Source organism: Juglans regia, chromosome 11 (genome assembly GCF_001411555.2).
Source record: "Juglans regia cultivar Chandler chromosome 11, Walnut 2.0, whole genome shotgun sequence".
Taxonomy (NCBI): domain Eukaryota; kingdom Viridiplantae; phylum Streptophyta; class Magnoliopsida; order Fagales; family Juglandaceae; genus Juglans; species Juglans regia.
Window position 1 is genome coordinate 35081214 of NC_049911.1, and position 24556 is coordinate 35105769.

A 24556-nucleotide genomic window follows, 5' to 3' on the forward strand; every position below is an offset into this window, starting at 1 on the left:
GGTGGCCATCTTGGCCAGTATCGGAAGCTCAATCTTTTCCCTCTGCTGCAGATACCGCCTCTCTGCCGGTGTCAGATGATCATCATATGTAGCTGCCTGCACTCTCCCACCATCTTTCGCCGTCTCATCCATATCTTCCTCCCGACAAAGATCGCTTGACAAGCCTATAACATCATCCAACACAACAAAACGTAACATGATCAAAACGCACAAAATAAAATCCGAAGCATCTTAATGCATCCATCTATGTACCACAAACTATATTACAACACAACTAATATTATATATTAATATATTCTACTTTCATTCAAAATTTTTGTGTTTGCAGCAGTTCAAAATAAATAAAATAATTTTTTTTATACTTAATTGTAAACAAATTATAATATAGTTATTATTATATCATTTTTCTTGAAAAAATTCATTTGCAGTAGGTGTGGCACCCAAACTCTCATGGGTGCGCTGGGAGGGGGGATTTTTTCCCCTGAAATTCGCCACCATATCTCGGGACGGGCCCCCATTCGCTCCCCTGCCCGATGTGGGGCAACTATAATGTAAAAGAAAAAATTCAAACAAAAGAGAAAATGCAATAAAATACAAAATCACAAAAAAAAAAAAAACAATAAACAAAAAAAAAGTAATAGTCACATATCAAACTTATACTTGAAGTTTATAATATAAAGATATTTCAAATTTTCCCAATTTTTTTATTAATTCTATTCGAGTTATAAAATCTTAAATAAAAAAAATAGAAATATGAAATGAATCTTATAATATTTATTAAATATTAATTAGTAGGTGAAATTTAGTACAAATTGTATTAAATATTATACCATTATATCAAAATCTCTCGAGATTGAGAACCACGTACAGGAATGATATATGTATAAAATGATCCTAACAATATCATAGATCAATCTCTTTTTTATTTAAGATCGAAAAATTAAAATAAAAAATAAAAAATATATTTTTATACGACTTATTTTGTATATCTATTATCTATCTTTCTCCTTCTTCAAATTTTAAAACCTAAAAGATGTGATATTGAGTCGTGATTTATATAAAGGAAAATAATATTTCGATCGAGATTCTCCATTGATTGTTTTTTTTTTTAATTTAACGATTAAAAAAATATTTTTTAATGAATTTGTGATTTAAAAAAAAAATTGAGAATTTTAAAAAATGCTTTAAAAAAAATAGAATTTAAGGCAAAAAAAAAAAAAAAACAGAGAGAGAATAGGAAATGACACCAGATAGCTGTGAGCTCAATAAGCTCAAAGCGGTCCGGATTCGGTATCCAACATATTTCCTCGTCCGCCCCTTAGGGCCTCGGATTCTCTCGAATGGCCATTTCATTCTGTACCAGTCTTCATACAAAGGGCTTAACTCCTCTTCCAGGTTCCCACACTCTTCACCTCACTTGATAACCTATGAGTTTGCGCATAAGTTTTATATCACCAATACTGCATTTCCCACTCATATTCGATCTTGACAAATTCAGGACCTGGACCAAGACAATGCAAATACACGGGTCAATCAGTGGTAAACTATGTCTATCCACTCTATCTAAGAAACAAAATCTGCTATTTGTGTTGTGATTGAGGTTGGAATTTGAATTTACTTTTGGGTTTTTAATTCACAAATTTTTTACCAATAATCTTGGCAGAGAGCTCTTCCAATTCGGATATTAACGGTAGGGAAAAAGCGTTCCCGTGGAGCACAACTCGTAGTCGATGAATATATTGCGAAACTTAAGCACTATTGCAGTGTTGATGATGTTCAGATACGGTCCAATCCAAGAAATGCGCAGTATGGCTTTTTTTGTCTGATCATTCTTTGTTTTGCCATTTTTATTTTTTAAGCGAGTTTCAGACTTGCTTTAAATGCTTCCTTATGAATTATATTCAGCGTTTCACTATTGGGTATGCATAATGATCAAAATAGTATTTAAGAGAATCGATGCCTTGTGTTGTAGTGATTTGAGGGCTCAGGTTGACGATGAAGACTCGGCTATCATGAACCTTATCAGGCCTGACGATTGGGTACTGTCTTGAGCAAGATATGGTTAGATCGCCTCTGTACTGTTTTGCTGAATTTCTGTTATTAGGTGGTTACATGTAATTTCTCACGAGCAAGATTTTGCTTGACTATTAGGCCTTTAGAGCTTGCTGTTATATTTTTCCTAACCTGAATGAAGTGAACCGAATTCATTTGAAGCCATATTACCTTGTTTTGCCCTTTTTTCTAAATGCATATTTTTCGTTGCATTTAATATTATTTATCATAGAATTCTATAGCACCATTGTTTCGATCTTTTAAGCTTGTAATGTTGTTCATGGATTTTTCAATTCTATGTTTGAATTGGATGGTCCCATTCGAATAGAGGCAGAATGTAGATTTCACTCTACCAGAGGGTCCCACACAAGTAGCATTACATACTGTAGGGCTTACATGTTGTGTCTATCTCCTTCTGAATTGGAACATCTAATCTGGACAGAGAATTGGAGAAGAACTTTATTCATTGTTGATTGTTCCAAATTTTCTGCTATAAGTTCATTCTAGGAAAACAGAATTGTAACTCAAAAGCTCTAGAAAAGGAAGTAGCATTACTTTTTTATATGGGAATTATTCAAAGCTGTTCTCATGGATTGCAGCTTCCTCTCATATCTCCATTCTATAATCTTACACTTTCAGGTTGTGATGCTGGATGAAAATGGACAAGACATTGGGTCTGAGCAGATGGCAGAGCTAGTTGGCGATGCGGGGAATACAGTATGAGCTCCCCTGACTTTGATAGCTTTCTGAAATGGTCCTCCTTTTTTTTTTTGCTACAAATCTTCAATTATCTCTCTATGAAAGTTGAGCTTGCTCGGTGGCATGATGAAGTAAAAGCAGAATGTGATTTATATCAACAAAACATGGACTTGTACCATCCAATCAGTAAACAGGCTATCTCATTTGCTTTTGATGATCCAATATATCAACAGAACATGTACTTCTACTTCTCTTTAAGAAGACATGTCACATAAGTATTTACTGTATAACCTTTAAAATGAAGCACAGCTGAATTTTATCCAAGATGCAATGTTATTGACTTATAGATTTTAAGCATGACATAATAGACTATTGATTGGTCGTTATTCCTTGGAGACATTCTCTCATTCTTGACCTGGTGAAAAAGGCCAAAAAAAAGTAGTGGTGCTTCTACTTGTGGCCATCTCAATGATCCTTTTCAAAATCTGGGCAGTCCATGGCTCTTTTCTTCTCCTATTGTTGCTCTGATATTACATATATGTATATTGATGCATCCCAAAACATGATGCTTTGACTCATACTCTAGCACCTAAACAACAAATTTGATTTCCAACTTGTATGTGTAACTTGAACTAGGCATTTATATGATTTTTCTAGTTGATAACACATGGCTTCTCTCCTTTTTCCTTTTTTGTTTTTGTAGGGTGCTTCTAGATTATCGTTTTGTATAGGTGGACCTTATGGCCATGGACAACAATTGCGTGAGCGAGCTAACTTATCAATCAGGTTGTCTACATTGGTCTTAAATCATCAGATTGCATTGCTTGTGTTAATGGAGCAGCTATATCGGTAAGAATATTTTGTTCTCCATTTTCATTCGAAATTCTACTTCATATAGTCCTGATTTCTGAAGTGTATTCTTCTACTTTTTTCTTAAATACTTGTATGTAATATATTTAACACGTATAAATTTAAAAGGCTTATCTCCATGAATTCATACTGAACCTGAGGTCAGTTACACGGCAGAGTGCTTGCTTCAAAATAAGATGATTGTCTACACCACGAATACGCAATTGTATAGGTTTTAAAGTTACCATTCTTTCGAAATGCAGCTTGTAGCAATTTGGAAGGCTTGGTGAGTTTTTGAATCTCCTATTTGATGGCCACGGCCCGCATCTTAGGCTGCAACATTGTTGGCTATCACTGTTATTTCCATCACTAATCAAAACCAAAAACAATAGCCACCCTAGAAACACCAATATGCGAGGCTCTTGAGAACATGTTCTGCTCTTAATTCAGTAGAATAACACATGCTTTGTTGCCTAATTTTAGGTCATGGACTATTCTGAAAGGACAGAAATACCATCATTAGCTATTCTTTCACGTGATCTAAATCATTAGTGACAGGTACTACTGTGATCGACACCATCTCTTCTACTGTACCTTTGGTTATTGTTATTTAATATATGCTTCAGCGTGATGATTAAAATTCTATGTCCACCTTTATTAGTTAAAATTTGCGTCTTTAATTTCTGTTTGACTAGCGAAGCCATGCAACTGAATCTGTGGATTTTGGTAGTTGCTCACTGCACATAATACTTGCAAGGCCTACAGTATCAAAATATCTTTCTTCTTCTTGGTTGGAAAAGAATATATCTTTAATTTTGACACAGCTTGTTTTGAAGAAACTTAACTGGATGTCTGTCTTGTTTTGCTTCTCAGCTTCTCTTCGTTTCTTGTATATTTCCTGTGTTTTGGTATTGTGTCACTCTCTGATTTCTAACAAAGTTGATCGTTAAATCAAATGGGTGCAATCAGAGTATCTAATGTGGTGTGGGGTCTGAGCCGAGGATGGTTGTGGATTTTGGACGCATTCAGTTGCTCATGAAGATTAGATGTCAGGCGCTGCATCTGATCAGTTGCCCCCTTCAGCCTGGTGCAAATGCTGTAAATGCTTGCTATGAGATTACTGAAAACTGTCACTGGGCGTGTTGTCCTATACTTCATATTTTTGGGCAAGGCTATGCCATAGACATAACTCAATTTTTGTATTCCTTAATTAGTTTGACTCATGGGTTGTAGAAAAATTAAAACCTTCATAATCTTTTGAAAATGAGGTTTTGCCTGATGAATCAGATTGAGAACGACAATTAAAATGTTTTTTTACGTGCTTATCATTACCCCCTTCGTAGTCTGTGCAAGATGAGAAGGGTTCAACAATCAGAAACATTAGATGAAGTGGAGGGCATCCATATTCAAAGCATGTACACCTCATGCAGACTTTTTATAAAAAAATTGGATGTCAATATAAGAAAATTGATTTTCCTATTAGATTTTATATTTTTCAAATAACACACACACACACACACGAGACTTAAATATCTCGGATTTGCACAAATTATTCTTTTCGGGGTTAAATATTTATCACTTCTACGACAGCCGTCAATTGCAGATCTACGTCTCTCGTATACTCCAAACAGAACCAGAATTGTGTTGCGCTCCTTCATACACTGTTTAAGGTCCCGTTTAGATGAGAGCGTTTGAATTCATAGTTCAGGTAATTATTATAATTATTTTAAATTTTTATATAAAATATAATAAATAATTTATTTTTAAAATTTTAAAATAATAATAATATTAAAAATTAATATTCTAATAATATTTTATCAAAATTTCCTTTCGTACTAATTTACTGTCTCAACCTAACTTAATCCCCGTCCATGTACTGCATCGCCTCTCCATAGGCTACCATTGAGCCACGTCATACAAACTCCCTTGAAGACGTGCCAGTTTGTCAACTTCTAATCTATCTTCCTCTCTCTCTCTCTCTCTCTCTCTGCAAAATCCAAACTTAACGAGGATTGAAACATGCGTATAATATACATACATGCAACTGTCTGTTCCTCAATCCCATCTCTTTCCCTGACAAAACTATTCCCGTCGAAACCAAATTTGTTACTCACGAACTCAAATCAGCTCGCTAATCTCTTCCAGACCATGAATTTTATCTCGAAACCTGAATCGAGATCATCGGCTTCTGCAACAATCCAACAGGTTCCGGGACTAGCCTCCGACGATATGTACGGCATTGCCGACCAAACCTTTCAAATGTACTCTTCATCGTCTTCGAGGACCGGCCGAGGAGGGGGGACCGCCATAGTTTGGTTCAGGAACGATCTAAGAGTGTTGGATAACGAGGCTTTGTATGAGGCATGGGTTTCGTCCCAGATGGTATTACCGGTTTATTGCGTCGATCCTCGGCTTTTAGGCACCACGTACTACTTCGGATTCCCTAAAACCGGAGGTATGTTTCTTAAGTTATTTATGTTAAAAGTTATGGATGTTCTACGGTGACGAAATGATTATATTATTGATGGTACTGCATACGCCTTCAAAATTCCAGTCACCACATATATTAAGTATGCAAGTTTAATGGTATAACTTTTGGAAGAATGATTGCTTCGCAGCGTTGAGAGCACAATTTCTTATTGAATGTTTGGCTGACCTGAAGAAGAATTTGATAAAGCGAGGCCTTAATTTGCTTATTCAACACGGTAAACCCGAGGAAATTCTCCCTTCTCTCGCCAAAGCTTATGGAGCTCACACAGTTAAGTTATTCCACCATACCTATCTGTTTAGTTAGTGTAACTGGCTATTCTGAGTTATTATTGAAGGAATGGAATGGAATGTCTGTGTCTAATCTATTCTAGTCAGGTGTATGCCCAAAAAGAGACCTGCAGTGAGGAGCTGAACGTCGAAAGATTGGTCACTAAAGGTCTGCAACAAGTGATGCCAGAACCAGCTTCGGAGTCGAGTAATGTTCGCAACCCGAAGTTACAGCTTATTTGGGGCACTACTATGTACCACATTGATGACCTTCCTTTCGATACCGTCAGTTTACCGGATGTTTATACTCAGTTTCGCAAGGCATGAAGATTCTTAATATTAGTTTTGAGATCATCACATGGCATCATACTGAGCCGGAAGCTTTTTCTATGTGCTAGCTATGTTTGTTGACGTAATAAAACTTTTTGGCAGTCTGTTGAAGCTAAATGCACTATCCGGGGATGTATCAAAACTCCAACATCTCTTGGGCCACCACCAAGTGTCAGCGAATGGGGATATGTTCCTTCAATCGATCAGCTTGGCTTCCAGTCACAAAATGTGGGCTTGTTCACACTGGCATATTAGACTCTACAGATGTAGATCAAGTTTCACTCTGATAAGAAATTTGAGATACATACTTCTATAATAATCTAACAATTCCTGACTTCTAGTGCATATCTTTTCCTCTTAATACAGGTTAACAAAGGAATGAAATTTGTTGGTGGTGAAAGTGCCGCACTGGGCAGGGTAAATGAGTATTTCTGGAAAAAGGTAAGGGAAAATCCCTCAAAATCATCTCACCTTCGATGCTTGTTTTTTACAGCAAGATTGCCGGCTATACACTACAACATGAATGAAAATCTGAGATCTTAGACACGTTGCTACAGAACAAAACTTAAGGAATGATGGAAGGGAATAAAAAAAGAAATAAATCTTGAAGTATGGTGCCATTAGAGTTATTACCTTCAGATTTAGGCTTCATTTGGATAGTGAGTTGAGATGATTTGTAAATAATAGTGAGATATTTAAGTTGAGATGAGATGAGTTAGAAACATAGTTTGAGTTAAAATGATTTATGGGGTTTTGAGAAAGGAGAGAGAAAAAGTTGATTAAAAATATTGTTATCATATAATTTTTTAATATTACTTTTATTTTGAGATTTGAAAAAGTTGATTTATTTTTTGTGTTTTGTTTGGAAGTTTGAGAAAATTGTAATAATTAGGTAATGATCAGATGAAAAAGTTAAAAATTTGAAATTGAAAAGTGTTTGTGTTTGTAGTGTTTAGATATTGAGATAGGATGAGATGAGATGAGATAAGATAGAAGCATCTTTCCATCCAAACCAGGCCTTAATGTCTCATCTGGTTGTAACGTTCCTTTTATGACCTGAGTAGCGATGATGGATTTGTGCATTTGGTACTAAAAGATTTCAAAGGGATCCAATTCCTTGGGATGAAATGGAGAGATTATCAGTTTCAAAATAAACCATGTAGTTACAAAGATTTGATTTTTGATAGAGCTACTTCAACCATAGACTTAAAAGTAGAAAATATATGATGTTTAAAGGTATACTAATAGCACCAATTAAATGGTTTATTTACTTTCCTGCGTTTGTAGGACTTGCTAAAGATATACAAAGAGACCCGGAATGGGATGTTAGGACCTGATTATTCAACGAAATTCTCTCCATGGCTTGCTTCAGGAAGCCTCTCTCCTCGCTTCATACATGAAGAGGTTGAAAATTTTGTAAATTTTTGGCTTTTGTGTACTCCTAGATATAAGTTATTTTGAAGGACTGAGACCGATTTATATTTTTACAGGTGAAGAGATATGAAAATGAAAGGCAAGCCAATAATTCCACATACTGGTACTATTCTTTTTCTCAAGATAAATATGTTGGCAGTGTTTTGATTTTATCTCTATTTTTGTCTATCGAATTCATGATTTCCTAAGTTGAGGGTGAATTGAGCCAAATATGGATGAAGAATATTAAGGCACTTTCCTTATGTTGTATGGGGACTGATTTTGATCAATGTATGTATGTGGATGCACCAATGTCTGAGCAAACCGCATGACAGGTTTACATCACAATATTTCGTCCCAAAAGTTCTTTACATGACCCTTTCCTTTACTATTATCAAAAAGTCACATTTGGATGAGGAGGTCAAAAATATAATTTGCAATGAGATGACCACATCATAACTTCTTTCCTTTACCAACATTACCGAAATTTCTTTTGTCATTCCATATTTTGTTTCCATTTCTTATTCTTATTTTTTCCCATGTTGGCTCTCCTCCCTCCTCTATCTCTCTATTCTTCTACACACCCCTGCACGCACACATCCATTTCTCTAAACACTTGTTGGTGCCTAGAGAAATATTAATTTGTAGCATTAATTATGGAAGTACTGTATTGGACATTCTTAATTACAAACAATCTTTGTGTTGGTTTGAGCTTTATCAGATGTTTTATTCCCTTTCTATCCCTGAATCAATATTTAACACAACAGGATTTTGTTCGAATTGATATGGAGAGATTACTTCAGGTTTCTATCGGTCAAATACGGGAATTCCCTCTTCCATATAGGTAAAGATTTGACTTATTAAATTCACCTAGTGTTTTATCAGTTTTTAGATCATCAAAATTCAAACCTGTTTTGTAATGATCGATGTGTTTCTGGATAACATATAACATAATGAAGTGCATGAGAGTTAGTGACTGTGACTTTTAATACATCAATTTAAGCATCACATCGGAATTTTCTCAGGTTACATGTTTTTAGTATGTAGTCTCATGAAGTTCTCTTTTCTAAGGTGGTCCAAGAAAAGTGGATCGCAGATGGAGCCAAGACAAGAATCTGTTTGAGTCCTGGAGAAACGGCCATACAGGGTACATTGTCATTTCACCAAATGTCTCAGTTGCCATCTTGTTTTATAGGTTCATGCAGGGATGAAAACTAGATTTTTATTTTGTCGGGGGCGAGGAACCTACATAAATATATAAGCACATAGAGAGTTGAGATGCCAACCTGTTTGTCAAAACCAACGAGGCAAAGAAACCAACTGTTGGGGTACTACTTCATACAAATATATACTATATAGAAGTTTTAAATATTTTTGCCCCCAAAATGCAAAGTGTAGTTCTGCCCCTGGGTGCAGGGTCACATGGAAATGAATGGATATGGTTTTGCAGCACTAGTAGTGATCCTGCTTCATTTTTGTTTTCTGACTGAAAAGTTACATTTTATTGATACTATTGTTACACTGTATTTATAAATCTTTGGCGATTACTCTGTGTTCGTGGTTATATCAACTGTACTATGGAGTCTCTTTTTCATTTTGATTATATGTATTACTTCAGCACTTTGTTATCTGAATTGAACCATCGATTTAGACCTTTTTTTTCTTTTGTCAACCTTTTTCTCTCTTTCTTCTGTTTCCCTGTACATGAAACCGGGTGATCGAATGCCCTGTGAACCAAATATGTAGTCAAATTTTGAAATTACATTTCCAGAAGTCGATTAAGATTTCCCTGCTACATGATTTACATAATGGAGGTTGCTGAACTTCCAGGTACCCTCTCATTGATGCAAACATGAAAGAACTATCAACCACTGGATTTATGTCAAACCGAGGACGGCAGGTAAGTCTCAAGAATGGCTAAAGACTGCTTGTTGAATCACAATATTAATTAAGACAGTAAATTACCAACAAGCAATGCTATTTCTACAGATAGTATGCTCCTTTCTTGTTCGAGATATGGGTATTGACTGGCGTATGGGAGCTGAGTGGTTTGAGACGTGCCTATTGGATTTTGACCCATGTTCCAATTACGGAAACTGGACATATGGCGCAGGTAAATTTCGTCTTCATAGATCTTGACAAGAAAGGTGGGTAAAAAGTGTTGGAACAATATAAAAATAGTGTAAATCCATGGAAACCTTTATATCTGATTCTATACTTTGAAGGAGTCAGGAATCAATGGGAAACTAAACAACCTTATTCTTCCTTGTAGCACACCAACGTAATACCCACAAAACATTGCTAATATAGTAACATGCATTAGCCTAAAAAACTTTGAAATTAAAAAATTAAACTATAATTTCCAGTGGATGCCTGTGACATTGGTGATGGTACGAATTACGATGGTAGCGTTAGTAACATAACTATTGTAGTAGTGAATGTAATATCAAAATTGCAATCATCTTCGTTATTTGTTCCTGAAGTAAAGGAGAGACCTTTTACGCCATTCCTCATTCTTTGTTCTTCTTGTTTAGGAGTTGGGAACGATCCTAGAGAAGATCGTTACTTCAGAATCCCAAAGCAAGTAAGTGAAAATATTCTATTTGATTTTCTTGTTTGTGTTTAATGGTAAGCAAAAAGATGTGTAGTGTAAAAGACCTGAATTGCAATTACTCTGCAAATCAGAGCATTCATCATCTTCCAACTCCATTTTGATTTCTATTGAAAAGATATAATGTTGAACATGCTTTTAGTTCGGTAGTAAATGAAAGCAAGTGGAATGAGTGAGGCAGAGAAACATTGGTCATGGAAAAAAAGATGAGCGAGGAGATGTGTATACTTTAATCATTATATAATTATCACCCAAGATACTTTAAAAATTGCAGGCACAGACATACGATCCTGAAGGCGAGTATGTGGCGTACTGGTTGCCACAATTACGATCACTCCCAAAAGAAAAAAGGAACTTTCCGGGAAAATCATACATTGAGCAAGTTGTACCACTTAAGTTCAAGAGTGCTGGTGGTAAGGGTAAGGCACAGGATACAGCCTCTGCTGCAAGAAGAACCAATTTTGGAGGGATGCGTACAAAGGGGCACTGCAAATAAAAGAGCTTGCTTTCCTCTTAAAATTTGTTTTTCTGTAATCTTTATACTTCAGACAGAAACGTTTTAAGACTGTTTTGGGTGGGGCGCGCCAGGCCCGTGCAATAGTGCAACGCATGGGCGACGCTCGAAGACCCCAGCAGCAAGCTACTGTGATGGGCCTTCCCCCTCAAAAAATTAATTTAATATCGTGTGACCCGATGGGCCACGTATCAGATATTAAACTGATAAGAACAGATACTACACTTGATCTTAGCCAAAAGGCCGAGAAAGGTATGAATTGTTTAGATGTTTGCTTCTGCCTTTATAGCCTCCCTTGTCTGCGCACCTCTCTCATCTACTCGGTGTGGGATTAACAAAACATCGGCAAAAACGACATCTTCTCTATTACAAGGGGAAAAAAATAATATACTGGTGATCAGAACCGCTGGAGTAACGTTGTAATATGTATTCTATATTTCATTGGTTCGGTCTCCGTCTCCCAATTGTAGCTGTTTTGCCATGTCTAAACAAAAGTTTTATGAATGCGTGCGCAGTGAAGTATTCTTTCATAAATCAATTTTAAGCCTACGAAACAAAAGAAAAAAAAATTAGGGAAAAATGTTATAATTTTTTTTTTACACTTTAATTCTTTTATAATAAAGCAAATCTACTATATTAGTGCAGATAATGTCAAGTTTTAAGTTTAGATATGAGATGAGATGAGATGAGATGAGATAGTTTATGAATAGAAGTGAGACATGTGAGTGAAATTTTTAAATAACAGTGAGATGAATTCAGACATCTCTCAATTCAAACCGGTTCATTGTATTCCTGTTTAGGACTTTAGGGAATACGCACGAAACTGCATATAAAATTACATATATAAAAATATACATATTCTTTTTTATAAAAATGCCAAAAAAAAAATATTAATTAATTATTAAGTGTTCCTTCTATAGACGATTTTTGTTTTTGTTTTTGTTTTTTTTGAAGTACTCCTATAACGTTTATCCATTGTCCCTATCTCCGTCTTTTTACCAATCGTGGAATATTATAGATTGTGTTGGGCCAAGCCCTTTAATGCCAACACTGGCCCAAGTGCTGCGAAATCCAGTGGGTCATCACTTCACCACCATATGAAAATTACGAATCCACGGTTCAATCGCGACGCAGCATTGGAGGGACCAAGCAGCAGCCGCAGTAGCAGCGGCGGTAAATCAAAGACGCACTCACAGAGAGAGAGAGAGAGAGAGAATGGCCGTGAGTTAAATTTCTAGTTTATCTTCTTTTTTGTTTTGTTTGCGAAATCGTTGCTGATTGTGATTTTACTTGTTATCGTTGTGTCGCTGATTGATTGAAATAGATGTCTGTCTCTCAGTTACTAATTGGCTGCGGAGAATCTTCGTCAGCTGCGTCCCATATTCTTCTTCTTAGATATCTGAATCGAGCCCTAGACTCCATCAAGCACGATATTACTCAGATCTTTGCCAACATTTTCTGCTCCAAGACTAAATTTGATTCAAATGTCAGGTTGCTCTCTTCTATCTTCTTTTTCTTCTTCACGACCTGTTTGGTTGCTGAGAAAACTGATTAGAAAGACGAAGATAAAATCTCATATTGGTTTTCGGTTAAGAACTTGTCTCTATTTATGTAGATCAAGTATAAGATAAGGTAACTAAATCATATCTGTTTATATTTTATATATACCTATATTCTGTATGTATTAATGCATGTTTTCATTTCTTCATTTTTTCCATAATGTGATTGGATTATTTATACGAAATTCATCAACAATATGTATAGGTATTTTTTGACTGGTTTTAGTTTCTTTTCTTTTTAATTGTGAGTGTAATTAGTTTTCTTCGATTTATACATGTGAAGGACTTGCGGGGATGAGGATCCGCCGCCGCCTTCTTTTGAACATCTCATGGCAACTATGGATGAACGTTACCAGCTGAGAGCTCGAGACTGGTATTCAAAGCAAAAGGATTATGACGATAAAAGAGATCCATATGCAGTTTTCAATGTGTTAGATACAATGCTAAAGGATAGTTTGGAACGTTTGAAAACGATGAGGTCAGCTTTTGATAATTGTACTCTTTGAAACTGAAGGGGAAAAATTGGAGGCCCTATCAGTTTCTTTCAGCTTTCTTGAAAGAGTTTAAGATGTGTCTAGGACTGTTGCTTGCTTTCGTGTTAATTTTACACAGGCCAACAATTTCTACAGAAAACCATGGAGTTTGAAATTTGTTACAATAAATCTGATAGACTTGTACTGAATCTGTTTTAGTTTGGGTGGCACTACAGCCAAACTTAAACAGGTGGAATAAAATCTGTATACTCTGGGTGTGCCTATTCTTGGTAATAAAATTTCTTATTAATTATAAAAAAAAAATCTGATAGACTTGAAATTCCCATTATATTTTGTGCTACCAATCGCAGGTGAAATTTTCATAAACCTATGGTGATCAATATCATCAATAATAATAGGTATTGGTAGCTGAATATCCTTACTTAAATTCACAGAACTCTACATGCCACTGTCTGCAGTTGAATTTGTGAAAGATGTAATTGCTTGTAGTAGTTGGGAGTACTGTTGATTATGGTTGTTGACTCTTTTTTGGGTCAGATGGATCTTAAATATGGTTACCATGTATGTTGTGGAGGACTGCTTGTCAGATGTAGCAAAATAGCTCTGTGCGATAAGAGCCTTTGATAATTTATGTTTGAAGCGTCTGAATATTCTTAGCATTGTTGTTATATGGCACCCTGAGATTATAACATGTTTTCGTTTCTCACCTTAAACTATGCAGGCAGAGCATATCATTGCCAGATGTAGGCTTTCAAGAATGCACTTTGGAAGTTAATTATGCTAAACATGTACATTTAATTCGGGATTTATGTTTACTGCGTAAAGTGGGGGCAGCTCTATGGCTTCGAAGAAAAATGATACATAAATGTGTTGTTCCTGATGTATTTACACACAACTATCTTGTAAATGGACTGTGTAAGACCGGTGACCTGGAGAGGGCTGATTGGCTTATTAGGGAGATGGTAGAAATGGGTCCCTCTCCCAACCGTGCAACATTCAACACTTTCATCAAGGGTTATTGTCTTAGTGATAACGTGGATAAAGCTCTCTATGTTTTCTCTGTTATGGTTAATAGTGATATTAGGCCAAACAGAGTTACTTGTAACATACTCGTACATGCGTTGTGCAAGAAAGGTCTTTTGGAGGAAGCATGGAAGCTTCTTGGGGAGATATTAGAGGAAGAAAAGGACAAGGAATCACCAGATTTGATTACCTCGACTATACTTATGGATGGTCATTTTAAGAATGGAGAGATGGTTCAGGCTCTTAGTCTTTGGGATGAGATGGTCCAAAAAAACATCCAAATAGACGTTGTTGCATATAATGTCCTTATCCATGGATTTTGTTTGAGTCGACAAATGAAACTTGCATACCGGTACTTCTGTGAAATGCTTAAAAGAGGCTTACTTCCAGATGTTTTTACGTACAATACACTCATAAATGGTCTTTGTAAAGATGGGAAATTTGAAGAGGCTTCCTACATTCATGGTGTCATGGCAAGAATTGGAGTTACTCCTGACCCAATTTCATACAAAATTATAATTCAAGGGCTATGCATTTATGGAAATGTTGGCAGAGCTCATAACTTTCTTGTTTGTATGTTACAAAAATCAATAGTGCCGGAGCCTCACATATGGAATGTCATAATTGATTGTTATGGAAGACTGGGAGACCCTGATAGTGCATTCTCTATCAGAGATCAGATGTTGGCTTTTGGTGTTCTACCAAATGTATTTACTTTCAATGCACTGGTCCATGCTCAAGTAAAAGGAGGGAACATTGCTTATGCGTATTCACTTAAAAAGGAGATGCTTCTTTCTGGTCTTTATCCTGATGTTGTTACTTATAATATGTTGATAGGTGCTGCTTGTAACTTGGGCCACATGCGGTTAGCACTTCAATTACATGATGAAATGCTGAGACAGGGATATGAACCTGATATGATAACTTACACTGAGCTTATTAGAGGTCACTGTCTGAGAGGCAATATGGAAGTGGCTGAAGAGCTTTTTGCCAAGATACAGAAAACTGGGCTACCAATCGATCACGTTCCGTTTCAGTTACTTATCAAGAAGTACTGCAAAATTGGCAAGTTTGACATGGCATATGACCTCTATCAAAAGTGGATAACTAGGGACCAACGAGACTATCATCTTCACTGGGCTTGATTCATGCATAGGCATGGAGAGTCGGTGGTTCTGAGAAATAGGGGCCATGTTACTGTTCAACTCATAGCTTCCGTCCCTGAGAATTCGTAATGATGATGGACAATATTTGCTTGTGACAGATGTCAAACTTCCATATACCCTTCCCAGGAGGTAAGTTTCTTGACTAACCTTCCATGCAATCATTTTGGACTTCTGAAACTTCTTTGGTGTTTACTGCCACTTTTGGGTTAGTTGTTGTGTTTCTAACCTAGCCTTCACTCCCCTTCTCTTTGTCTTGGTATTTATCATTATCATCATCATTGCCATTTGATTTAGGTGCACGAACAATGAAAGGGTTGGCAGAAGTTAGTATTGGGATTGCTGGAGCACATCTTGCTTATGGCAGAAGTTATTTGAGTAATCCATATGATTCAAGTGACCAAAGGTTTATCATCAACTGTAAAATCACGAATTCATGCTCAACAGCGTATTCAGGTGACATGCTGACTTGGAGGGCAGAAGAAGAATGATGGCACCAGTTGGCTTGAATATCTGCATCAGTTTTTTATTGTTTTTGGACCTGGTACTGCACATGGTAGGTGCCGCTCCGTGTCTTCGCAATCTCCAGGGAAACCTGATTATTAAACAAATGAATGAACTATTTTTTCTGTAGCCCAAAAAATCAAATAAAAAATTAATCTAATCTTCCTTTATGAGAATGTTACTTTGCTGATTGTGCGTGTTGGGATGGACGATCTCTAAGGAGTTGTTGGGAGTCGAGTCCAGGTGTATTATCTGAATCACTCCCATAATTGTCTCTAGGTTTTAGTTTATTCTGACAATCTGTGTGGTTCCTGATGAGTGTTATTTTGCTTTAAAAGGAAGAATGAGGTGAATCAACATGTTCATGCGTCACGTTTTTTTTTTTGTTTCTGATACGGGATGGTTGTTTGCAGGAAGTTAGAGGTGGACACACGGGAACAGCACCAAGCACGTACGCCTCATGCTTTGCCAAGTTCATGCTCGTGGTTGGCATAGACCGCCATAGTTAAAACTTCCCATTACAGTTCATCTTGGGTTCCATCAAAAGCAGAGGGATATGGTTTCTCCACCGTAGCTTTGTGCCGCAGTTTTAATTACCAGGACTTCAAGAAATTTTGAGGAGTGTGGATAATTTACCTTTGGATAAAGGACTAATCTTGAAAGTTACTGTTTCTAGTCACACCAATTTGACTACACTGCTAGTTATATTTCTCAAATTTTGGCATCCCATGATCTTACTCTTAGCCGTTAGCACATTCTACTTTGTACCCTTTTTCGATTTATGCCGTTAACCTATTTGTAATCATGAAGTAGAAAGGAAGGGAACAACAAGGGATATTGCGACTTGCGAGCAGAAAATGATATTACAACTTAACTACAATTATATATTAAAATATTAATATTTTCTACTTTAATTCAGAATTTCTGTACTTGCAACAGTACAAAATAAATAAAATAATAATTTTTTTATAGTTGTAAGTAGTATAGTTATTCTTATCTCATTTTCCATTGCAATGGCTATAACTTGGTCAGTACTGTTTTGCCGCCACCTTGAAAAAAATAAAAAACTAAAAGCCAAGTCAACTTGAACAATACGTTCATTGCAGGCATTCAAACTCGTGGCTACTAAACACCTAATTTACGTATGGTTCACGCTGATAGTCTGTCATTAGCCTTGAAAAATATATCGTAGTCGGCATGTAAATTTACGCTGGCATTTACGTTAAATTGAGATTAAAATTAAAAATTAAATAAAATATTTTTATAAAATATTTTTTTAATATTATTTTTATTTTAAATTTTAAAAAAATTAAATTATTTATTTTATTTAAAATTTTAAAAAAATTATAACGATTAGATTAAATAAAATAAAATAAATTAAGAGAAGTTGTCATCAAAACAAACTAGCCTTAATGACGCGTCGTGGCAAGGATGAAACATGAAAGGGTTCAGACTTCAGGCTGTTTTTTGTCGGAGGACCTAAGCAAAATGGAGCCATTAATTGCTGTTATGCATTTTAGATTTCTTCTCTCGAGCATTTTTCATTAATTAACAAGGTTATTTTGCACCGACTGGGTTGAATTCATTCAAGTTATCGATTCAACACCCTTTATAAAAAAATATAGTAAAATTAATATTTATAATCTTAATTGATAAATTTGACAGAAAAAATAATTATAAATTTTAATATTAACATATTTTTATTTAAAAACCTTTACAACATAAACCATTCACGTGTCATAATTTAATTTAGAATATAAATTATAAGATTTGAAATTTATAAATTAAATAATACTATGTAGATGTTATATGATGTAAAGGCTTTTGAATAGTACTAAAGAGTTTATACAGACTATGCGAGTTAATTATGAGCTTCACATTTTTTAATCCACGATTGACTTAATCGAATAGATCCATTTTTATTAAAATCCGAGAGTATTAAACTAATCTTAAAAAAAATATATGTGTTGAGTCTTCCGAACCATGTTGAATATTAATGAACATTTGTCGATCTCACCATTCTGACAGTAATATATATATATATATATATATATTGTAGATTTTAGGGTTCTGACAGTAATATTAATTACGTATATAAATATACAAATTATTCATTGCAGCCGTTATCTGAAAATGTCCAACTACTTCTCACTATACGCGTTATGGCAATAAATGTGCTGGGCATTCTGGAAGGAACTGAAAGAAGGATCTAAAGGGTTGGGAATTGGAGTGTCCGCACATGGGGATTTGGGGAAAAGCAAAATTGAGTGCGGAATTCAACTATTTTTTGACGGGATAGTTGTAATTTCTTCGTCAAAAGTTCGATACAAAGGCAAGACTCTCGATTTTCAGAAGAAAAAAGAGAGGCTTTTCTTCTTTCGGCAGACACTCACCTACACCATCGCAGAAACCCTTTCGGCGTGCTCCCCCCGCATTCCTGTATTTTGCTCGATCAAAGCGTCGCGTCACCCACACGGACTTCCTTCACCGGCTTTCATCATTTCCCTCTCTTGTGTGTGTGTGTGTGAGAAAGAGAGAGAGAGAGAGAGAGAGATCTGAAGGAGAAGAAGCGGGGGAGTGAGATTTCTTGATTAACAAATTGAAGCTTCTTAGATCGGCGATCAATTCCGAAAGTTTATTTTTCTACCGGTTTCTGGTATTTTCTAGATCTGATGTGATCTGACGTGCTTAATGATTATCTATCACAATTGAACCTTTAATTTCAATATTACTGAGGTTGAACTTACGTTTACTTTTTGAATATGATTTTATTTGCAGTGGAATTGTGGTAATTTTATATCTTGTGAAAAGGAAGATTGTCTCTGTATAATGGAGCTTAAAACTAACTTCTCTTTGTCAAAATTCTCTCTTATGGGGGTGCGATTTGTGTCTATAATGCATATTAGGGTAGGAAGGAAATGGCGGAGGACAAAGGAATTGGGGAAGGTGAAAAGGAGCCTACTGCTGCTGGTGCTGCTACTACTACCACTACTACTGATGGGAATGAGAAGAAGAAGCAGCGCGGATTTCTTTCTCGCGTTTGGAAGGGAATCTTTAGACTACATGGTGATGATTTCGAGAAGAGACTGCAATACATTTCTAAGGAAGAAGCCGCTGTTCTCGCCAGAATGAAGCGGAGATCGCAGTCTTGGAGGCGGATGACCCGCAATCTTATTATATTCTCTGTCATTTTTGAGGTACTTCTTATCTGTAAGAGGAAAAAGTACCCTTTTTTTTTTTCTTGATGGGTAGAACTCTGTGAAGAAGTGGTAGCTTGTTTTGTTGTGATTGGCGGCCATTCACGATTGAAGAACCGATTGCCATATAATTCTTATAGCGAGTGCGTACTTTTCTTGCAGTTCGAGAGATGGAAATCTTCCTCACGTTTGCTCATGTTTCCTTCACGCATTGCCATGTTTGGAATTTGTTTTTGTACTTACCAAAAAAATACTTGTCATTCTGCTTTAGCCTATGAAGGCTGGGTATGGTTTTGGAATGTATATCTAACAGCGCATGAATATATCGATACAACTATTCCTGAACACATTAGGAACCTGTACACATGGTAAATAAATATATATATATATGTAGATATGTCACTTTTTCATTACCTTCAATAGCATGTTATGATAATTTGATCGCAGTAGCATTCCTTGTTGACTATTTGTACGTCCCTAATCACAAGCATGCTGTTCCAAATTACAACGTCTTTTTAAATGATCGGCCTGGTTGTCTATTATCTTCCCAGGTAATCGTTATCCTCCTCTCCCATCCACCTCTCTCTCTCTCTCTCTCTCTCACACACACACACACACACAAATACACACGCATGCACACTCGCGGAGTGTGACATTTTGAAAGTATGTATGCGTGTAACTAATTTATTCTCTTTGTGCTTATCCATCCACTTGTTAAAAAATCTGAGATGGTGACTGATCTGTGATGAAAGTTGGTAGGGGGGAGGTGACTGTGTTTATTTATATATGGCATTATAATGTTGTATGACATAAATTCTCCGTACAGGATAGTGGTTGGCTTTCCTTTCCTTTCCTTTTTTCTTGTCCCTGTCTCACTTAAATCAGCTTCAATTTTCAGGTTATTGCCGTTGGTTATGCTATAATGACAACAAGATCAGTGGACTTGAACTGGAAGATGAGAGCGTTACGGGTTTTGCCAATGTTTCTTTTGCCCGGTTTATCTTCTGCTATTTATTCAACATTCATAAGCTTCACAAGGATGTGTAAGTTTCTCAAAATTGACGTCTAATTTGATTTCTCAAAATTTTTGCTTGTTCCATGCCCATTGTACATGATGCTAAAATTTTGCGTTCACTCCTTTCCTTGTTGTAGCCACGAGGGACTTCTCCTCTGTACCTAATTCGTCTTTATAACAGACTTTTGGACCAAACGATACAGCTCGCTTATCTTCCCCATGCCTGAGTGCTTTTGCCTTTTCTGTTATCTCAGCATGGCAACTAGAATAGTGAATAGAGATGGATCAGGTACTTGAAAAGGACACTAATAATAGATATTTTAGTTACCTTAGTCAAATAGTGACACGGAGAGGAAGACACTCATGAAGTGGACAAAATGGGTGAATAATTACTGGAAAGAGCTGAGGATCGTTCTCACTAATGATAGGGTTTTTTAGTTTCCTTAGTCAAATAGTGACCTGATGTGGACAGGGGATTCATGATTTCAAACTGTCCAATGGAGGATTTATGTGGGGCATCTTGCTTGCCCTGAAGGGCACATGACTTCCAATAGTCTTGTTCTTTTAGGCCATGTGATACTTGTTCATGTATCTGTTATTGATCATTGGTTTAAATGCCTACTCTTGGAACCATAGTCCAGAGGTTATCGCATTTTTTTTCCCTTCTTTCATATCTTCTAAGGAGCTGATACCTTTGCAGAAGCAGCATCCCAGAGGCGTTGGCATCTGGCCATTCAAGAGGTTTTAAAGTTTCAGTTAGAAATTATTACAGGCCATTCACTTAGGAAACCAAGGTCATTAATGCTTCCTAGTTTCGAAAAGTCTTTAGATTGAAGTTTTTATTTTATTCTCTCATAAGTTGGTAGTAGTACTGTTTGGTACTCATTTCAAAACAATGTATTGGGTGTGGTTCTTTTGACTGATGCATATTTATGTAATATCTGCCAAAGTTCATTATCATTTCCGACATTATTTCAGTTCTTATTTACTACTAATGAACTCTTTTATTGTTTTGATGTACACCCCTTGTGACTGTGTGTGTGTGCACGCGCGCGCTCGTGCGCCAGATAAATTGTGAGCCCAAAGCTAACCAACTTTCATGCACATCCATCTTCTATTAAGCACCATTACATAAGCACTACCATCTAGCATTCATCATCGTGAAATTATGATTTTGTTTTTATTATGAACTCAATTCATTATCGGAATTTATATTCTATTTCTTTTGGAGAATGAAAGTGAAATTAGCAAGAAAATTGGGAAGTATAATTTCTAATCTAGGGGTGTTGTAGAGAGTCTGGTGGTTTCTATCTCGAAACCTTAATGCTAACCTTTTGGTGGTACATGATGTGGTTATAGGAAAAAGAAGTGGCATATTAATGATTCGATATTCCATCATGTGATTGGATAGGTGATAGGAAGGATCAGAAAACTCTGGAAAGGCTTCGGGCTGAAAGGCAGGCAAAAATTGATGAGCTGAAAGAGAGGACAAATTATTACACTACTCAGCAGCTCATTCAGGTTGTAATTAGAAGCTTATAATGTTGTTGTGTGTTGCTTTCATCAATTTTTCTAACCTGGAACTATTTTTTGAGATCTATAGGCCTTTCAATTAAAAAAAATGCAAAGCTTGGGTAGTAAGCCTTTAGATACATAACCATCTTTTCTTTAGTTTGTAATTTGAAGTTGTGAAAAAATCAAGAGTCTTGGAAATATTTGGTATGAGGCACTGGATTGAGGACATATCACCTGTCTTGTTTTCATGATGTAATTGTCAGTTTTATAAGAGGGAAAGGTTATAAATATGGGGAATTGCAGGATGCTGTGCGAGGCATAGTTACTTCAGTTGACTATTTTTTGAATGATAACATATGTATTAATAGATAAATGGTCTGATAGCCTATTTTTTGAATTTTGATGAAGCAAATCTCATGTGAAATGCTGCTCAGAAGTAATCTCTAAGAGTTTAAAATGACCAGAAACAAAAGGCATTTATTTCTTTTACCTTTTCCACAAATATGGTCAATTTAATGCTTTTTGGTTTCATTTTTGTTTTCTTCATGGACGATTTTTTTTTTTGGGGGGGGGCTGAGGGGATAGAAGGCCCCGTTTGGATACGGAAAGTATTTCATTTCATCTCATTTCATCTCATCTCATCTCATCTCATCATTCTCAAATTCCCACGGAAAATATAATAAATAATTCAACTTTTTGAAATTCCAAAACAATAATAATATTAAAAAATAATATTCTAACAATATTTTTTTCAACTTTCTTATTTCATTTAAAACCATCCCATCTCATAACTGAATCCAAACCAGCCCTATGAACTGCATATTGTACTTAATGTAAGCTCCTCTGTGCAGAGATATGACTCTGATCCAGCAGCCAAGGCAGCTGCTGCAACTGTACTTGCATCTAAGTTGGGTGCAGATTCAGGCCTGAAAGTGTATTTGGGAGATGAGTCTAAGCTTAATGCTCCAACAGGGAAAAGCAATGATGTTGAACTTGTGCAATCTGGCGGGCTTCGAAATAGGAAACAAGTGCAAACCAGATCCAGCAGTGCAGGTAGCACTCCAAAGAATCATTCTGACGAGGAAACACCTCGTTCCGAGGGAACCGAGGGCCCACAGACTTCCGAGCATAAACAGCTGGTAGTTAGTCATCATTCTAGTCAGGGATCAGTCACAAATGATGGAGGATGGATTGCTCGCATCGCAGCATTGCTTGTGGGTGAGGATCCAACGCAATCTTATGCACTCATTTGTGGCAACTGCCATATGCACAACGGTGAGTGGCCTGCGTCCCATGTCTTTTTACAGATATACGCTCCTTGTATTGTACAATTCAATCTTGAAACGCCGGCACAGACATGCACTTACAACGCCCTGTTAGCTTTTTTCTCTGCATAGTGTGGTGACAGGGAGAAAGTGAATTGATGTTTATGTTTATGTTTATGCACAGGGCTTGCTAGGAAGGAGGAGTTTCCATACATTACCTACTACTGCCCACATTGCCATGCCCTGAATAGGCCTAAACTATCGGTGGAGGAACAGGAACGCGTTTCTGGTTCCAATACCCCTAATCTGGGCTCCTTGAGAACAGGGGGCAGTGATGATGCAATCAACAATGCCAGTGCTTCTGGGAGCGACAGTGGTCTGACAACAAACAGCCATGTCAGAGCTGTTTCAGAGATTGAGGAAGTAACTGAAAGGGTAACCTCCGAGCAGTTAGCTAGTTAAATTTTGAAAGGAGGCAGATCTGGGTGGAACTATGTAATTAGGGGTCACACAATTTGTTTTTTCTCTTCATATGGGCTTTTTCTTACCTTGTTTCGGGCCACAATGAGTGCTGGACTTCTCCAATGGGTTTCCTTCCTGTTTGGTCTTTGTAACAAAAGAAAAGTTTTGAGATTTCTTACCGAGAAGCTTTTTGTTCTTTACATAATTACTTGTTTTGGTTTTAATCATGGAAATTGTTTGCTTTTTTTGTTTTCTCCAAACTTACAACTTGGGCATTCTTTTGTTGGCTGTTCTAATACCAGACTGCAACGCCAAATTAGATCCCACGTCAAAGCTTGACACACAGAAGTGGAGCTTGCAGTCACATCGGTCCCACCTCTCTCTTCTCTCTCTCTCTCTCCCTGTCGGATCAGGGTGAGAATGACTCGCTTTTTCCTTTTTGGATAGAAGGTTTCTTCTTCGTACATATATTTATGCATATGATGCGATTGCGCGGGAAGATCTAGAGCTGCTGTCCCAATCCCATCCCAACTGCTTATCTTAATTTTTGCAGAGAATTTGCTAATCGGACAAACCCCCCCTCCCCCAAAATACATTCGCTTTGGTGGTTTCCTCTCATTGATTGGTCCACCACACTTGATAAAGAACATTTAGGTTTGGTTTAAATGTTGAAACGTATTGAGATCAATTTAATTTAATTTAATATTAAAATAAGTTTAATATTTAACTCTCAAATTATTCAACATTATTTAACTTGAAATTTTTTTATATATGAGATTCACAATCTTCTCAACTTAACATCTCTTTATATGTAGGGTCTATAATATTTTTTAATTTTTTTATAAATATATTTAAATTTATTTTAACATCTAAACTCTATCATCTAAATTAATCATATCAAATTCATTTGATCATCTCATTCAATTTACTACTATTTATAAATAACTTAACTCAGTTTAACATCTTGAAACCTTAAGCAAACTTTTGAATTGGACAATAAATTTACAATTGTCCTTTGAGTATTTAGTATTTTACTCCTCGGAGGGAGGTTGATCCAAATAACCTTATATTGACGAGACTACACGTTAAAAAAAATATATATATATTATTAAAAACCAAAATTCTTATAGATTA

The 24556-nt window shown here is 36.2% G+C and overlaps 4 protein-coding genes and 1 non-coding gene across 8 annotated transcripts; 4 read left to right on the plus strand and 1 right to left on the minus strand.

Annotated features, from left to right (window-relative positions):
* Positions 1-1258: 1258 nt before the first annotated feature.
* On the plus strand, positions 1259-4911 carry LOC109009592 (putative RNA methyltransferase At5g10620). Of its 2 annotated transcripts, XM_018990131.2 has the most exons (8): positions 1259-1395; positions 1499-1539; positions 1664-1806; positions 1973-2039; positions 2692-2769; positions 3455-3600; positions 4084-4158; positions 4570-4911. In XM_018990131.2, exons 1-7 carry the CDS (start codon positions 1341-1343, stop codon positions 4121-4123), a joined length of 570 nt encoding a protein of 189 aa, XP_018845676.1. In that variant the 5' UTR covers positions 1259-1340; the 3' UTR covers positions 4124-4158; positions 4570-4911. The 2 variants fall into 2 exon arrangements, with proteins under 2 accessions (XP_018845676.1, XP_018845675.1); XM_018990130.2 differs by lacking the exon at positions 4084-4158.
* A 648-nt stretch (positions 4912-5559) lies between these two features.
* Positions 5560-11805, plus strand: LOC109009591 (cryptochrome DASH, chloroplastic/mitochondrial). The gene is made up of 13 exons (XM_018990129.2): positions 5560-6055; positions 6219-6358; positions 6466-6678; positions 6790-6915; positions 7054-7128; positions 7975-8091; positions 8178-8224; positions 8868-8944; positions 9172-9247; positions 9931-10000; positions 10090-10213; positions 10635-10684; positions 10986-11805. Exons 1-13 carry the CDS (start codon positions 5620-5622, stop codon positions 11205-11207), a joined length of 1773 nt encoding a protein of 590 aa, XP_018845674.1. The 5' UTR covers positions 5560-5619; the 3' UTR covers positions 11208-11805.
* On the minus strand, positions 11286-11481 carry LOC118343863. Its single transcript, XR_004797653.1, has one exon. It is a non-coding gene; the product is annotated as a U2 spliceosomal RNA (small nuclear RNA).
* Positions 11806-12205: 400 nt separating the features above from the next.
* LOC109009590 (pentatricopeptide repeat-containing protein At5g24830) lies at positions 12206-16821 on the plus strand. 3 transcript variants are annotated; one of them, XM_018990125.2, is made up of 6 exons: positions 12206-12446; positions 12550-12716; positions 13068-13262; positions 14000-15596; positions 15762-16020; positions 16382-16821. In XM_018990125.2, the coding sequence occupies exons 1-4, from the start codon at positions 12441-12443 to the stop codon at positions 15444-15446; spliced, it is 1815 nt and encodes a 604-aa protein (XP_018845670.1). In that variant the 5' UTR covers positions 12206-12440; the 3' UTR covers positions 15447-15596; positions 15762-16020; positions 16382-16821. The 3 variants fall into 3 exon arrangements, with proteins under 3 accessions (XP_018845670.1, XP_018845671.1, XP_018845673.1); XM_018990126.2 differs by having other exon boundaries at positions 12565-12716; XM_018990128.2 differs by lacking the exons at positions 12206-12446; positions 12550-12716 and adding an exon at positions 12738-12857.
* Positions 16822-18098: 1277 nt separating this feature from the next.
* LOC109009593 (uncharacterized protein At2g24330) lies at positions 18099-23646 on the plus strand. The gene is made up of 6 exons (XM_018990132.2): positions 18099-18624; positions 18875-19165; positions 20064-20208; positions 21592-21701; positions 22547-22970; positions 23145-23646. Exons 2-6 carry the CDS (start codon positions 18887-18889, stop codon positions 23420-23422), a joined length of 1236 nt encoding a protein of 411 aa, XP_018845677.1. The 5' UTR covers positions 18099-18624; positions 18875-18886; the 3' UTR covers positions 23423-23646.
* The last annotated feature ends 910 nt before the right edge of the window (positions 23647-24556 follow it).

Bases quoted from the DNA above. Each gene is read 5' to 3' on its own strand.
- LOC109009591 (XM_018990129.2), top strand. From the start codon at position 5,620: ATGCGTATAATATACATACATGCAACTGTCTGTTCCTCAATCCCATCT. The intron at 6,916-7,053 runs GTGGGCTTGTTC...CTCTTAATACAG, and splicing joins TTGGCTTCCAGTCACAAAAT to GTTAACAAAGGAATGAAATT. The intron at 10,214-10,634 runs GTAAATTTCGTC...CTTCTTGTTTAG, and splicing joins AAACTGGACATATGGCGCAG to GAGTTGGGAACGATCCTAGA.
- LOC109009592 (XM_018990130.2), top strand. From the start codon at position 1,341: ATGGCCATTTCATTCTGTACCAGTCTTCATACAAAGGGCTTAACTCCT. The intron at 2,040-2,691 runs GTACTGTCTTGA...TTACACTTTCAG, and splicing joins TTATCAGGCCTGACGATTGG to GTTGTGATGCTGGATGAAAA. The intron at 2,770-3,454 runs GTATGAGCTCCC...TTGTTTTTGTAG, and splicing joins TTGGCGATGCGGGGAATACA to GGTGCTTCTAGATTATCGTT.
- LOC109009593 (XM_018990132.2), top strand. From the start codon at position 18,887: ATGGCGGAGGACAAAGGAATTGGGGAAGGTGAAAAGGAGCCTACTGCT. The intron at 20,209-21,591 runs GTAAGTTTCTCA...GTGATTGGATAG, and splicing joins CATAAGCTTCACAAGGATGT to GTGATAGGAAGGATCAGAAA. The intron at 22,971-23,144 runs GTGAGTGGCCTG...GTTTATGCACAG, and splicing joins CAACTGCCATATGCACAACG to GGCTTGCTAGGAAGGAGGAG.
- LOC109009590 (XM_018990125.2), top strand. The intron at 12,717-13,067 runs GTTGCTCTCTTC...ATACATGTGAAG, and splicing joins AAATTTGATTCAAATGTCAG to GACTTGCGGGGATGAGGATC. The intron at 13,263-13,999 runs GTCAGCTTTTGA...TAAACTATGCAG, and splicing joins GAACGTTTGAAAACGATGAG to GCAGAGCATATCATTGCCAG.